The following is a 16,885-nucleotide window of genomic DNA, read 5'->3' as shown; positions in this document are numbered from 1 at the left end:
AAAAACAAAAGCAAAAACATGAGAGCGAAATTTTCAATTATATGGTCTCAAAAATCAATAAAGAGTGGAACAAAGAATCTTACCCAAGCTGTTTGTTTGAATTTACTGAGTGAACTATCAGACTGTAGTTCTAATTTATGATGAAGAATATGAAGGTCTTCCTCATGTTTCTTAACAATTTCTCTTTGCTCCTGTTTATATCAAATCAAAACTGCATTTTAAATTATGACTTAAATAAATACACATTCTAAAGATCTTACATATTTTATTACCTTTTCTCTTCCCAAATCCTTATGAGATAAGGAACAGTATCGGCATACATACATACACACACACACCAGTATGCATTCCCCTAGTACATGTTCAAGTTGATAAATCTAGCCTTAAGTCACAATTTATTCTTAATATAAGAATAATATGTATCCATCACCTTTTAACTTGTTTCTAGGAAGTTTTTTAAATATTAGATTTTCCCATCAATGTTCTAACGAACTGGATTGCCACTGATTACTGGTGTGATGGATTTCATTCTAACTTACTGACTCAATTTTTACCTATAAACTCAACTGATTTTTTCAAAATCAGAATGGTTGCACCAAGACAGCCATTCCTGGTTTAGTTAGTCCATGAGAATAAGACAGACATATACAAACTGCCAGTTTTACTGACAGATCTGTAATCCAATCATGTGAAAGGAAAAATTCTGAAATAGAATCATCTGAAAGCAAGAAATGAACTACCACTTCAGAGCAGAATAGTATTTGTCATTTGACTAAAAAACATGGTAATAAGTAAAATAGCACAGCATAATATAATAACATACCTCTCTGGCTTTTTCCAGGAGATGTTGATACTTCTTTAACACTTCTTCCTTTTGATTCAACCTTGCTTGCATATTTGCAATGGTCTGCTGAGCAATTTTCAGTGTGTGATGTGACTTTGGCTCTATCTCTCTTCTACCTAGTTCAGCTATCAGCTTTTCACGTTCTGCAGTGGCAGGCAATCGAAGTCTCAGCTCATTGATTACTTGATCTCTTGACAAAATATTTTGCTCTGCTAACCGTAGAGCAGATTCTTTTTCTTTTAGTTTCTGCAATGATCAAATCATAATAAAACTATTAAGGTATATTTTTTCTTTTAAAAAATGCTTCCGTCTGAATTTTGGTCAGAGTAATTATAACCAAAAAAAGAGTTTCACTGGGGCACCTGGGTGGCTCAGTGGGTTAAGCCTCTGCCTTCGGTTCAGGTCATGATCCCAGTATTCTGGGATGGAGCCCCGTGTCAGGCTCTCTGCTCAGCAGGGAGCCTGCTTCCCTTCCTCTCTCTCTGCCTGCCTCACTGCCTGCCTCTCTGCCTAATTGTGATCTCTATCTGTCAAATAAATAAATAAAATCTTTAAAAAAAAAAGTTTCACTTTATTTTTCACATCATACTTACACTGATGATACTATATTGATATTAATAAGGTTATATTTCCTATTTCCATGTGACAGCAGTTATTTGTGCCTGCATTTATTTAGAAGATTATCACATGTGTTATAAACTTCACTGCTATGATGAAAATAAAATTTAATTAAAGTATTTTATTTGGCTCTTAGAGCTTTAGAACTAGAAATGTGTGGTGGTACTAGATTTAGAAAGGAAATGTAATAAATCATTCCTTTTATTTTGGCCCTGAATATAAAAATTGGAAAAAAAAATAATAATAAAAATTGGAACTTCAGTGGGCTAAGTCAATAAATCACCATTATAAAATATGTAGCTTATTAAAATAAAACAGGAAAAATTATTCCTCTTCAATAGGATTAAGGCAGATATTTTAAATCAAGTAACTCAGTGGCAGTTCACATAAATGTCAAATTTTACAATTATTGAAAAAAATCTTAGGTTTCTTCAATGGATTAAAAATGGACAATTTCACTTACAAAATTTTTAAAAATGCATTTATAATTACTTTGTTGATATGTAAACCATCTTCAGATGAAAATCATAGATGAAAGTCTTAGATGAAAATCATTTTCAGTTTATATCATTTTCTGTAAGTATAATGTAAGTATAATGCTTACTACTACTGATCAGTGTGCCCAAAAGTGACAAGCAGTGATTAAATAGGCAGTAAATTTAAAGTAGCCATATTTGCTATTCTTTACTGGCTATTTAAAACATTATACTAGAGTATAGAAGGAGATGGGAATTAGCAGCAGATTCATAATTCTATGCTTTGCTTCTGTTAGCAAGCATTGAGAAAATTCCACAAGCATATCCAATAATATACAAATAAAAATTCAAATTCTTCTAATTACCTCTTCTAGTGATTTACAAGTTGCCCGTGTTTCTAGGATTATTCGAACATTCTCCTTAATTTTTCTTAGAGCAATCTCAAGTTGATTTGGAAGGGGCAAACTAGGGTCTGGCATTGATCCTGTAGCTTCTTCAAACTATTAAGAAATAGCATTTAAAAAAAAAAAAGCAGTTACATCATTAAGAACAATACTGTTACAACTGTATGACAAGGACATGGTTAAACCCCACTTATATTTGAAATATAAGATGATAATATCAATTAAAATTCTATCTAACCTTAGAAAACATTTCATTGGTTAACACTGTAGGTCAGGCTACAGAGTAGCAAACAGAATTAATCATTCATACCTTTTGTGCTGCTTTTAGTATTTCATTTTGTTGATGGTCAAAAATGTCCAGCTGACGTTCCAGCTCAACTTCTCTTTGGTCCCAAGCCATCTGCCTTTCTTCATGAAACTGTACCAGACACACACAGAGACACTCACCAAGCATATAACAGAAGCGTTTATATACATTTTATTTAATCCTCACAACAACCCTTTGGGGTCACTATTTCTCATTTTATAGAAAAAGAAAGTATAGTCAGAGAGATTTAAGTACATAAGTTGCCTAAGGTCACAGAGATAGAAGATGAGAAGTCAGGATTTCAATCTCTCCAAGCACCCATCCATCCATAACATTTAATGACATGTACTATGTGCTAAGCACTATTTGAGGTTATGTGAACATAATAGTGAACAAAATCAAGTCCCTTTCTCCATTTCAGCATGAAACTTAGATACTAGTGAGGGAGAGAGTCAATAAATAAATGTGTTAGAGGATGGTAAGTGCTGGAGAAAAATAAATAAATGTGTTAGAGGATGGTAATAGGATTTACAGTTGTATACTGGGTGGCTAGTGAAGGCCTCACTGATAAGGTAAGACATTTGAGCAAAGATTTGGAAGCAATGAAAGCATAAACAATACAAGTATCTGAGCTAAGAACACTCTAGGCGGAAGGAACAACATAATTTCTCAGGCAAGCAAGCATGAGCTTGGTGAATTTGTCTGTCTGTAAAGTATATGTGCTTTATTCTACACCAAGCTGCCTTCTACACTCCATCAGTGAGAGCCAGTTGAAACTCCTGTGAAAAATCAAATAACTAATATTAAAACAATAATTAACTTACCAACTAAATTTATGTATTGTTCCTTTTAAGTTTAAAACTACCATTATGGGGCGCCTGGGTGGCTCAGTCAGTTAAGTGTCTGCCTTTAGCTCAGGTCATGATCCCAAGGTCCTGGGATAGAGCCCCGAGTCAGGCTCCCTGTTTGGCGGGGAGCCTCCTTCTCCCTCCCCACCCCAAACCCCATGCTCACGCTCTCTCTCGCTTTCTTTCAAATAAATAAATAAAATCTTGAAAAAATAAAAATTAAAAAAAATAAAACTACCATTACAATGTAAGTAAATATATATCAGTTTTTTGAATGCCTTAGAAAATAAACAGTATTTTATAAGAATAAAAATGGGAGCTACATTCAATTAAAAAATAATGCAATTGCTCAAGCAATATTCTTATATTTAATATCTTAGCAATGGAAGAGCAAAATATATATAAAATGAAACCTTGTTTTGCTGCACAATTTCCTCCTCCAGACTGCTGATGGTATTTTCATATTCAGAAATTATATTATTCAAATATTTTATTTCTTCTTTATCCTTGACTAATTCTCGATTTAGTTTAAGCTCTTGAAGACGAAGTTCTTCTATTTTCATGTGCCAATTGATTACCTAAACATTTACAAATAATAGGTAACACTACCTATTTAAATATTTCTCCATTGATCCTAATAATTTTAACTGAAATTAATATATATTCTATAATAAGATAAAAATTATCCTTTGTTGAGGCACAGGTAAAATTCATTTAGAATTTTCATACTCTTCTAAAAAATATGTGTGATCTTAATATAACATTCTTCAAATGTTTCTACATGTTTACAAATAACTAAAATTACTATTTAGTTAATACATATAAACTTTTCTTGAGTGTTTAAAGTTCTTCGATGGTATACAATCTAAGCCTTTCAACCAAAACCATTATTTGGAAGAGTTTATTTTATTCTTACAAATAGACATTTAAAAAGCCAAAACTTTTAACTTACAAAATCAACATTAATAACTTATAATTGGAATTTTTGCCATTTAGTAAGCATTTTTCAGATAGCTACACATTAAGAACTTAAAATTACTACGTATCTCTTCTGGAAACACTGAACTGAAAGTCCATGTTTTACCTTTTGGGCTCCCCTGGCATCCTTTAGAGTGCTTATTAACTCTTCCAGGCCCTTTAACTTTAACTCCATTTCCATTGTTTTGTTCTCCATATTTCTCTGCTCTTGTTGAGAATTTTTCATCTCTTGCATTATCTTCAGTTTGTCATTTTGTAACTGAATCATTGTTTTAGAGAATTTTTCCTGTTGTGCCAAGGGTAAAGCTCCACTAAACTGTCGTCGTAGAGACTGAATTGTTTGGCGCAGATGTTTTGCCCGGTTTCTCCCTTCCAAACGGGCGTAATAGAGAGCCTGTTCTTTTTCATCAAGTTTCTGCTCTAGGCGCAAATTACAGGCCTCTGTCTTCTGCAGTTTGGATGTCACTGACTCCAACTTACCAAGAGCAGTAGCCTCACTAATTTGAAGGGCGACGATGTGTTGATGCAACTTGGCAATCAGTGCCTTTTCATCAGATTGTGCCTAACATAAAAAAGTATATATTTATAGAGTCAGTTTCAAGTTTTTCTAATGACACTTATCATGGGTTTAAAAACACAGTCTACTAAATAAAATTTTAAGAAGTGTGTTACATGAGATCCTATAAAAATCTAGCCTAGCTTTAATTAAATTTTAACTATCAAAGCTTGTTAAAAAAAAACCACAGAATCAAGCATTATTTTAAATCCAAATCTGGCTTCTAACTTTAAATAACAGTTGGCACTTTACTGATTTTTTCAATTCCCATATGTAAATAACAATATTGGTATAACACTAATGTGGAAAATTTTTTTTATCCTAAAAACTTTATAATGGGAGAATATGTGTGTGCAAAGCTACATATTAATGCAAGAGAAAATATTGTTATCAAAGACTTACCTATTTGTCCTCGGGTCTAAACTTTGATTAGCAACCAGCACAATATATTTGTAGGCATTTAAATGCTTTTCTGTATCATGAATGATATTTTAAATTAAAGAGTTTTTCTAATCAGGTTACAATTAACAAGCATAGGAGCTTCTATCTGATATATTCTGATTAAAACTGTAAAATCAGCCAATATCTAATGCAAATTCAGAAAAAGAAAAAGTCTGTTTAGAAGAGCCAATACTGTACCTACCTGATAGTCTAACAGTTGCATTCTGACAGACTCTACTTCCTTTTCCCTGGACTGTTGCTGTGCATTCAGAATTTCAACTTGTCTTTTGGCAATATCAGAAATCTCTCTCAGTCTAGGAAGTGAAAAGATACTTTAGGAACAATTAGATACATTTCCTAAGTAAATACCAGTATTTTACATTTCGAGACTCTTGGAAAAGCCACTAATTTCCAGCATCTTAATATCAAAACTAAAGCAAAATTTCCTCAATTATATCATAAAATACAATTCCAGGAAAGGTTAACACATGCTCTGTTAAAATATAACTCCATTCTCAACATCCCTCCCCCCTGAAAATTCATAATACATAGTATTGTATGAAATGTCCTGAGAAGTTCTAAAGTAAATTATCTCAAACTATACATATACATACATATACAGCACTTATTATCCTAGTTTGGCAGAGTTAGAGTAAGGTATTGAGTAGGTTTATTTGACATAATGGTACAGTTAAGAATACAGAATAAAAAAAAAAAAAGAATGGGGGCGCCTGAGTGGCTCAGTGGGTTAAGCCTCTGCCTTCACTTCAGGTCATGATTTCAGGGTCCTGGGATCGAGCCCCACATCGGGCTCTCTGCTCAGCAGGGAGCCTGCTTCCCTTCCTCTGTCTCTGCCTGCCTCTCTGCCTACTTGTGATCTCTGTCTGTCAAATAAATAAATAAATAATCTTAAAAAAAAAAAGAATACAGAATTCAAAATTCCTGGGTTCCCTAGATAGATTAATATATGTTTTAATTAACAAACTATCAGAAATGTGAAAAAGAGGGGCGTGCTTGGGTGGCTCATTTGGTTACATGCCTGCCTTCGGCTCAGGTCTTGTCGTCTTGCCCCCCCCATCCCCACCCCCGGCTAGCACGGACTGTCTGCTTCTCTCTCTGTCCCTCCCTACTGTTTGTGCTATTTCTTTTTCAAATAAAATCTTAAAAAAAAAAAAAAAGAAATGTGAAAAAGAGAGATTATATGGTTACTACAATTTAAAAAATGGGGGAAATGCGATAGTAAATTATAAATTTCCTGTAAGACTACTATTATAAGAGCACAGAGGTAAAGTAAAATGCATTTTACTCTGGGCAAGAATAATTTTAGTTCACTGTGAAAGATAAGTCAGGTTTCCTCACATTGATTAGAAAATCTTACTGCCGGTTACATAAGTTTTAAAAATTAAAATATAATAAAATGAATAATTATAAGTTAGTTTATTTCAAAAGGAGAGGTTGATGAAGTAAGAGGAAGAATACAAAATGGAATTTTTCATAGTGAAAGGGGCTGAGAATAACAGCTATTCCCAAAGGGCTATCAAGGCTCCAAAAAATAACTTTATCATGGGCAAGCCATAAAACCCTTTTTATAAATTATTATTTGTACCTGTCAGATCAACTTATGACTCCTATTACCTTTCTACTGAATTGACAAAAATTACCCAGGAGAACAAGTACACAGCATCTACTTGGCACACAGTATTTATTCCTTACATATATTCTGTGTTCCAAGTGAATAAATGATTTCCACATGTAAAATAAAAATCACAATATTACTTCAGGATTATTAAGCATAATTACATGAGTTAATGTATGTTTAATACCTAGCACAATCCATACTACTCAATAAATACAAACTAAAGCAAAATCTGAATTTTTTCATATCTTTATAGCAATCTTATAGAAAAGTAGACTAAAATCTATTCTATTTCTTTTTTTTTTTTAAAGATTTTATTTATTTATTTGACAGACAGAGATCACAAGTAGGCAGAGAGGCAGGCAGAGAGAGAGAGAGGAGGAAGCAAGTTCCCTGCTGAGCAGAGAGCCCGATGTGGGGCTCGGTCCCAGGACCCTGGGATCATGACCTGAACTCAAGGCAGAGGCTTTAACCCACTGAGCCATCCAGGCGCCCCTAAATCTATTCTATTTCTTATAACTAAAAAATATTTTTTTGCAGGGGTGCCTGGGAAGCTCATTGGTTAAATCTTTGACTCTTAATTTCAGCTCAGATCATGATCTTAGGGTCATAAGATTGAGTCCCACATTGGGCTCCATGCTTAGTGTGGGGTCCCCTTGAGATTTCTGTCCCTCTCTATCTGCCCCCCCCTCCGCTCATACTCTCTCTAAAGAAATACTGTATTTATATTTTATTAAATAAAATAAATATTAAATAAAAGTTAAATAAAATATTAGATAATTTAAAATTAAAAATTAAATAAAATTAAATATTTTATTAAATAAAATTTAAAAATATATTTTACTGCTAAAAAATGCCAACCATCATCTGAGCTCTCAACGAGCCATAATATTTTTGTTGGTGGAGGGTTTTCCCTTAATGTTGATGGCTGCTGATTGATCTAGGTAGTGGTTGTTTAAAGTTGCTGTGGCTGTGGCAATTTCTTAATATATTAATTTTGCTTTTGTTTATATTTATGTTATTGTATTTTATTCCACTATAGTTAACATACAGTGTTATCCTAGTTTCAGGTGTACAAACAGTGATTCAACACTTCATACATCACCCAGTGCTCATCATAAGCTCTCTTTAATCCTCATCACTTATTTAACCCACCCCACTCCCCCCAACTCCCCTCTGGTAACCATCAGTTGCTCTTTATAGTTAAGAGTCTGTTTCTGGGTTTGTCTTTCTCTTTTTTTTCCTTCTTTTGCTCATTTGTTTTGTTTCTTAAGTTCCACACATGACTGCAATCATATGGTATTTGTCTTCCCGTGACTGACATCTCACTAAGCATTATACTCTCTAAGCTCTGTCCTTGTTGCAAATGGCAAGATGTCAATCTTTTATGGCTGAATATTTCAATGATTGGAATATTGAAATATTATTTCACATACCACTTCTTTCTCCATTCATTTATCAATGAATAATAAATGGGCTGCTTCCATAATTTGGCTGTTGTAAATAACACTGTTATAAACATGGAGGTGCATGTATCCCTCTGAATTAGTGTTTTTGTATTTCTGGAGTAAATACCTAGTAGTGCTATTACTAAATCATAGGGTAGTTCTACTTTTAACTTTTTTAAGAACCTCCATACTGCTTTCTACCAGTTTGCATTCCCACCAACAATGCAAGAGGGTGCCTTTTTTTCCACATCCTCACCAATACTTGTTTTTTGTGGTTTTGACTTTAGCATTCTAAGAGGTGTTAAGTGATATCTCACTGTAGTTTTGACTTGCATTTCCTGGATGATGAGTGATGCTGAGCATCTTTTCATGTGTCTACTGGCCATCTGGATGCCTTCTTTAGAGAAATGCCTATTAATTTCTTCTGCCCATTTTTAATTAGATTGTTTTTTGTTTTTTTTAAAGATTTTATTTATTTATTTGACAGACAGATGACAAGAAGGCAGAGAGGCAGGCAGAGTGAGAGGGGGGAAGCAGGCTCGCTGTCGAGCAGAGCGCCCGATGCGGGGCTCGATCCTGGGACTCCGGGATCATGACCTGAGCCGAAGACAGAGGCTTTAACCCACTGAGCCACCCAGGCACCCTAGATTATTTGTTTTTTGGGTGTTAAGTTGTATAATTTCTTTATATATTTTGGATAACCCTTTATCAGATATAAGAAACTTAAGTTTAAATAAATTAAATGGCCATCACATTTTCCTCCTAAAAAATATAACTATCTGGAAGAACAAGGTAGCATAGGGTCTGATTTCCAAATTCAGTTCTTCCTGCAATACTATTCCTGGACTGTGAAAAATATGAATCTTGGGACATTATTTCCTCTTCAATACTATTATTTATGACTGTTAAAAATTAATCTTGTTAATATTATGTAATCTTGTTCTTACAAAAAAAGAAAATAACAACAATCAGTACCAATTCCAAGAAGAATATTATCCCAAACCACTGTAATTAGGTTTCTTAAAGACAAATTAGAGTAGACACATCTAATAACTGAAAAGTTTACATGAACTTACTTTGACACTTCAACTTTTAGTTCCATTTCACTCTTCTCTAATTCTAGAATCCGTTGCCTATCAGCATCACTTACTGTCTTGCTCACACTATCAGCTAATTCATCTCTTAACATCTGTTCCACCTTCTGTGCTTCCAAATTGATTTTGGTAAGCTAAGAAAAAGTAACAAAAAAATGTTCAGAATTATTAGTTTTGGGTGAGGTTTTCCCTTTCAATTTAGCTTTTACCATCCATACTGCTGTTCTCTTTACTTGGCATTAGTCAAGTCAGACTGAATTCAGTGTGATGAAATACTAAGAATAGATTAAAGAGGGTAAAGAGAAAGAGTGAGGAACAGATTATAGCAACTCCGGTTATATACCAACCCACCAAAAGTCATTTATATTAGACAACACAAAGTCTAATATCTGAATTCCTGATTTTCTTAAATTTGTTTGAAATGTGGTATACACATTATACTTTACTTCAATTATATTATCTATTAATAAATATGAGTTAAAAAAATCTTAATATTATTTAGTGACTCAGTTAAAATAAAAAAAATGACAGGTTTACAATACATGCTATTTCTCAAAGTAAACATTATAAGAGTCCTTTTTCAGCATTAATTGTTGAATATTTGCAAACTGTATTTATTGCCAGCCAATTTAATATTTCTGACCATATCAAAAAGTCTAAAACTTACTATTAAAATGTAAAGTCCTGAGAATAGAGATTACTATTTATTCTGTTTCCTGCCCTAACACTAGCCCCCATACAGTATCTAGCATGTGATAGGCACTCAATAAATACTTGTTAAATGAACTGATGGTAGTGGAAGGCAACAACATTATTAAGCAAATAATACCTTTTTGCATTAACTCTAATGTAATGGCTGCTGAGAAATAAGAACTCATTTACAGAAATACCTGCTTTCTTTTTAAACATTTCAGATTTAAAAATACATCTTTTATTTATACATTACATGAAACACAAGCACTATGTTGTTACTTTAGAAGTACAAACTAATCTCTCACAAAATACAATGTCTAACAGACATAGACATATGTCTAACATTGACTAATTCTTACTCTTATTACATGATAAAAATTGCATCAAACCTCAGCAAATTTGGTTTCCAATTCAAAATTACGTTCTTCCATTTGCTTTAATGAAGTCCTGACATGTTCATACATTTTTTGAGAGTGTTCAGCCCGCTGCCTTTCATTTAATTCCTTCATCTCCAGCATAGTGATTTTTTTAGAAATAGAAAGAATTTCACTGTTGGTTATTGATTTCTTTGCCTTATCCATGTTCAATTCATTTCCTATATGCAACAATACTAAGTCAATCTCAAGCTATTATCAAAATCATATCCCAAATATTTTAGCCATTATAGACAAGGATGCAGTAATAACATGGTTCTGTGGAAAACACAAGAGCCTTATGAATTATGACAGACCTGAATTCCAGCCTTAGCTCTATTCATGTTTGGATACTCTCTATCCCATTTCATCTCTCTGGAACTTACATTCTTCATCAGTCAAGGGATCATAAAAATTATTCCTCATAGAAATTTAGGAATTTCTATAAGAAATCCAACACTTATTAAAGAGGGATAAGGTAATTTGAAATAATCTGAAGTAATTTGAAAATTATAAAGCACAATGTTAGTAAGATAAAAAATTACTTACATGCCATGAACTAGGATAACCATTTGAAAAACTAATATGGAAAATCCTAGCAGAATCCACAAAGATTTTAAGATCTTGTGAGACAGTAATATCTATGTTAGATATACGTGAATATGTTCACTGCAGTACCATAAGCAATGGCAAAAATAAGAAAACCTAGTGATTTAATCACTGAAACAGTAAGATACTGCATGAATATATGTATGTATAAGATGATGAGTAAAACAAATATTTTGACATCTACTAAGTGAATATACTATACAATGTTAAATATAGTTAAAATATATATTTTTTCCATTAGTCAAACTTACACTTTATTTAAGTTTTTATTTAAATTCCAGTTAGTTAACACACAGTGTAGTATCAGTTTCAGGGGTATAATATAGTGATTCAACACTTCCACACAATACCCAGTGCTCACGTAAACATGTATAAAGTGATCTAAAAAATAATAGTCAAACTGGGGCTATAAAAATTCTTTGCAAATTTCTTTTGACGTTTTATGGTGACCTTTTAATTTAAATCTATCAAATAATGCATTCCCAACAGTACTTTACACACAGTGGAAAATTCCACACACTACCACTAAGATATAGGTACTTAAAAATTATCACCAATCTTGATTTGTTAAATGGTTCAAAATAGCTAATGCTTAGACATAATTTTTTAACATGTATGATTTCACTAGGAACAAATCTAATTAAATAACTAAAAACCAAATTTTGGTAAAGATTAGCATAAGATATTACTTATCAACTGCCTGCTCAATTAAACTGTTAAAGCATAGTTCATTTTTATCAAAATACTTTCTTTTCACCTCATATAGAAAAGGAACTATAAATGAAAAATATTCACAGGCTCCTGGGTGGCTCAGTGGGTTAAGCCTCTGCCTTCAGCTCAGGTCATGATCCCAGAGTCCCGGGACTGAGTCCCGAATCGGGTTCTTGGCTCAACAGGTAGCCTGCTTCCCCCTCTCTCTCTGCCTGCCTCTCTGCCTACTTGTGATTTCTCTCTGTGGGTCAAATAAACAAATAAAATCTTAAAAAAAAAAAAAAGAAAAATATTCACTATTAGGTCTTCATCACTTTATATTATCAGAGTCCTAATACTTACCTAGTTTAGTTTCTTGCTCCAAGGCTTGTTCGATAGTGTAAAGCTTTTCCTTGGTAATCTCCAGTTCTTTATTTATAGACTCCATTTGTTCTTTTAGGGACGCATTTTCACACTGAATAAAACAGAAACATCACTGAGAAACTACATTGTAATTCAGACTAATACCACAACAGTGACATTGCTTTACGTAATATCTCCTTAAACTCACAATCTAGTTTTCTTTTAAACAAAATTAGGAGCTCCCCTACATGTAATATATACATTCGAACACACACACACACACACACACACACACACACACACACACACACACACATATAGAAAATATTATTTTAAAATAATCATCAAAATCTCTCGTGTATCCGATCTGTGGCTTCTGAGCATTAGATTCTGCTGTATGCATTTTGCCCAGCTGGAATACTTAGAATTTCACAACCTTCACAATGAAGGCAGCTCACATCCCTGTCTCACACAAATAGTTACTGAGCATCCCTAACATGCTAGTCCATGTTAGTTCTGCAAGTCCATGGTAAAAAGAAACAAAATTTTGGCCTTCACGGGCCTCACCATTTGTTGTCTGTGGGTATGTGTGTGTGGCAGGAGCTGGGGAGGGTGTGGAAGGCAGCAGTGAACAGGTAAGCAAACAAAACAATTATTAAAAATGTAAAGATCTGAGAAACAAACTGAGGGTTTCAGAGGAGAAGGGTGAGGGGGGTGGTTGAGTCTGGTGGTGGGTATTACGGAGGGCACGCGTTGCATGGAGCACTGGGTATGCTGCATAAACAATGAATTTTGGAATACTAAAAAAAAATTAAATTAAATTTTAAAAAAATGCAAAGATCTAGGGGCGCCTGGGTGGCTCGGTCAGTTGGGCGGCTGCCTTGGGCTCAGGTCATGATCCCAGGGTCCTGGGATAGAGCCCCTCATTGGGCTCCCTGCTTGGTGAAAAGCCTGCCTCTCACACTCCCCCTGCTTGTGTTCCCTCTCTCACTGTGTCTCTCTCTGTCAAATGAGTAAATAAAATCTTTGAAAAAAGAAAAAAGTAAAGATCTAGAAAGATACAGAGTATGAACCCAGAGAAAAACAAAAGAAGTTAAATCAAGATAAAGCAGTTGAAGAAGGTATTAACTCCTGAAGAGGTGGTATTTAAGCAGAAAGCTAAGGTATTAGAGGAGCCAGTCTCGAAAAGAAACCAGCCAGGGAAAGAGCTGATGCACAAACAAATCCAGATGCTCTGATGCAGGACTGAGTCTGGGGTGTCAGCAAAAGTCAGCAAAAGTGAAGAGTGCTATGAGGTAAAAGGGGAGAGAGAACAGGACCAGGCATGGTATGTCAAGTTAAGGAACTGGAATTTAACTTAATATATAATAGGAACCCATTTAAAGATTTTAAGGAGGAAGTTTTAAACAATCATTCTGAAGGCAATGTAAAGAGTAAATAAAGCTAGTACCCAGGGAAATCAGAAATTAGGAAGATACCGCAAAGTTCTAATGAATAGGGTCCCAGCAGTGAAGATGGAGAAAAAAGGAAAGATATGAAAGAATTTTATTCGGGATATAAAAATGACAGGGGAGAGAAATGACTAGAAAGCAACTCTAAGGTATCTTCCCTGAGTAGGTAATAATAGTACCTATTGAAACAGAAAAGGCTGGGAAAAAGACAGACATCAGGAGATTATTTGGGATATGTTAAATTTAAGATCCCCTTGAAACAGGGGTTGTAAAGTAGGTAATTCCATTACAGCACTGAGAAGTCAGGCTGGACACATAAATGTAGGAGTTGGCATACAAATTTAATATGCTCATTTATTGTTATAACAAACAAAATGCTTACTGTATGTCAGATATTCTAAGCCCTGCACTTTAAAGATAAACAAATGCTATCCTAGAACTTGTGTTTTTTTTTGGGGGGGGTGCGTAGTTGGTAAGGAAGCCAATATATATTATAATGTCAGGTAATATGTGCTATGAAGAATGACAAAACAGAATAATGAGGTTTTCTTTAAAGGAGATATTATAATAAGAAGAAAGGCAAGATAAGGGAATAAAACATGACTTTCTGGTAACAGGCATAATTACAACCTGGTCTAGGTCCTATAAATATATAGGAAAACAAAAGAGGGATTAGTGTTTTATAACATCTTTCTACCCTTTTTCTTACTTCCTGACTTTTTTTATTTTTTCAGTGTTCTTAGATTCATTGTTTATGCATCACACCCAGTGCTCCAGGCAATACATGCCCTCCTTAATACCCACCACCAGGCTCAACTACCCACCTACATCCTTCCCCTCTAAAACCCTCAGTTTGTAAGAGTCAATAGTCTCTCATGCTTCGTCTCCCCCTCCGATTTCCCCAAATTCACTTTTCCTTTCCTTCTCCTAATGTCCTCCATGTTATTATTCCTTATGCTCCACAAGTAAGTGAAACCACATGATAAATGACTCTCTCTGCTTGACTTATTTCACTCACCATAATCTCGTCCAGTCCCGTCCATGTTGATACAAAAGTTGGGTATTCATCTTTTCTGATGGAGGCATAATATCCATTGTACATATGGACCATGTCTTCATTGTCCGTTCGTCTGTTGAAGAGCATCCTGGCTCTTCCCACAGTTTGGTGATTGTGGCCATTGCTCCTTTGAACATTGGGGTATGGATGGCCCTTCTTTTCACTACATCTGTATCTTTGGAATAAATACCCAGTAGTGCAATTACAGGGTCGAGGGTAGCTATTTTTAATTTCTTAAGGAATCTCCATACTATTTTCCAAAGTGGCTCCACCAAATTGCATCCTCACCAATAATGTAAGAGGGTTCCCTTTTCTCCACATCCTCTCCAAAACTTGCTGTTTACTGTTTTTTGATTTTGGCCATTCTCATTGGTGGAAGGTGGTATCTCAATTGATTTTGATTTGACTCTCCCTGATGGCTAATGATGATGAACATTTTTTCATGTGCCTGTTAGCCATTTGTATGTCTTCTTTAGAGAACTGTCTGTTCATGTTTTCTGCCTATTTTTTGACATGATAATCTGTTTTTTGAGTGTTGAGTTTCAGGAGTTCTTGATAGACCTTGGTATCAGCCCTTTGTCTGTACTGTCATTTGTGAATATCTTCTCCCATTCTGTGGGTTGCCTCTTTGTTTTGTTGACTGTTTCATTTGCTGTACAGAAGCTTTTGATCTTGATAAAGTCCCAAAAGTTCATTTTTCTTCTGTTTCCTTTGTCTTTGGAGGCACATGTCTTGAAAGAAGTTGCTGTGACTGATGTCAAAGAGGTTACTGCCTCTGTTCTCCTCTAGGATTTAGATTCCTGCCTTATGTTGAGGTCTTTTATCCATTGCCAGTTTATCTTTGTGTATGGTGTAAAAGAACGGTCAAGTTTCATTCTCTACATATAGCTGTCCAATTTTCCCAGCACCATGTATTGAAGAGACTTTCTTTTTGCCACTGGATATTTTTTCCTGCTTTGTCGAAGATAATTTTTTTTTAAATTTTATTTATTTATTTGACAGACAGAAATCACAAGCAGGCAGAGAGGCAGGCAGAGAGAGAGGAGGATGCAGGCTCCCTGCTGAGCAGATAGCCTAATGCGGGGCTCGATCCCAGGACCCTGAGATCATGAACCGAGCCAAAGGCAGAGGCTTTAACCGCCTGAGGCACTCAGGGGCCCCTGTCGAAGATAATTTGACCACAGAGTTGCAGTCCATATCTGGACTCTCTACTCTGTTCCACTACTCTAAGTGTCTGTTTTCGTGCCAGTACCATGCTGTCTTGGTGATCACAGCTTGTAGTAAAGCTTGAAATCAGACAACGTGATGTTCCCAGTTTTGTTTTTCTTTTTCAACATTTCCTTAGCAATTTGGAGTCTTTTCTGGTTCCATACAAATTTTAGGACTGTTTGTTCTAGCATTTTGAAAAATGCCTGTGGAATTTTGATCGGATGGCACTGAAAGCATAGATTGCTCTAGGCAGTATAGACATTTTAACAATGTTTATTCTTCTGATCCATGAGCATGGAATGCTTCTCAATCTTTCTGTGTATTCTTCAGTTTTTTCATGAGTGTCATATAGTTCCTCGAGTACAGATCCTTTACCTCTTCGGATAGGTTTATTCCCAGGTATCTTACAGTTCTTTGTGCTATAGTAAATAGAATCGATTCTCTAATTTCCCTTTCTACAGTTTCATTGTTAGTGTATGAGAAAGCAAGTGATTTCTGTGCATTGATTTTGTATCCTGCCACATTACTGAATTGCTGTATGAATTCTAGTAGTTTGGGGTGGAGTTTTTTGGGTTTTCCATATTAAGTATCATGTCATCTGCAAAGAGAGAGACTTTGACATCTTCTTTGCCAATGTGAATACTTTTTATTTCTTTTTGTTGTCTGACTGCTGTTGCTAGGACTTCTAGTATTACTGTGAACAACAGTGGCAAGAGTAGACATCCTTGTCATGTTCCTGATCTGAAAGAG

General features: G+C 34.7%; 1 protein-coding gene across 3 annotated transcripts in view; it reads right to left on the bottom strand.

Moving 5' to 3' along the window:
* The window catches only part of CEP290 (centrosomal protein 290), a 96,380-nt gene that overhangs the window by 36,509 nt on the left and 42,986 nt on the right, over positions 1–16,885 (bottom strand). For all 3 annotated transcript variants that reach the window (XM_046013013.1, XM_046013012.1, XM_046013011.1), the window contains exons 26-35: positions 12,419–12,530; positions 10,733–10,938; positions 9,633–9,784; positions 5,675–5,786; positions 4,582–5,037; positions 3,911–4,075; positions 2,653–2,760; positions 2,304–2,438; positions 824–1,090; positions 84–191 (exon numbers count right to left, since the gene is read on the bottom strand). In XM_046013013.1, coding sequence (XP_045868969.1) covers positions 84–191; positions 824–1,090; positions 2,304–2,438; positions 2,653–2,760; positions 3,911–4,075; positions 4,582–5,037; positions 5,675–5,786; positions 9,633–9,784; positions 10,733–10,938; positions 12,419–12,530 — 1,821 coding nt within the window. The remainder of the gene's footprint in view (positions 1–83; positions 192–823; positions 1,091–2,303; positions 2,439–2,652; positions 2,761–3,910; positions 4,076–4,581; positions 5,038–5,674; positions 5,787–9,632; positions 9,785–10,732; positions 10,939–12,418; positions 12,531–16,885) is intronic.

The sequence above is a fragment of the Meles meles genome, chromosome 7 (assembly GCF_922984935.1).
Source record: "Meles meles chromosome 7, mMelMel3.1 paternal haplotype, whole genome shotgun sequence".
Lineage (NCBI taxonomy): Eukaryota > Metazoa > Chordata > Mammalia > Carnivora > Mustelidae > Meles > Meles meles.
This window is presented reverse-complemented; position numbering and strand designations above follow the sequence as displayed.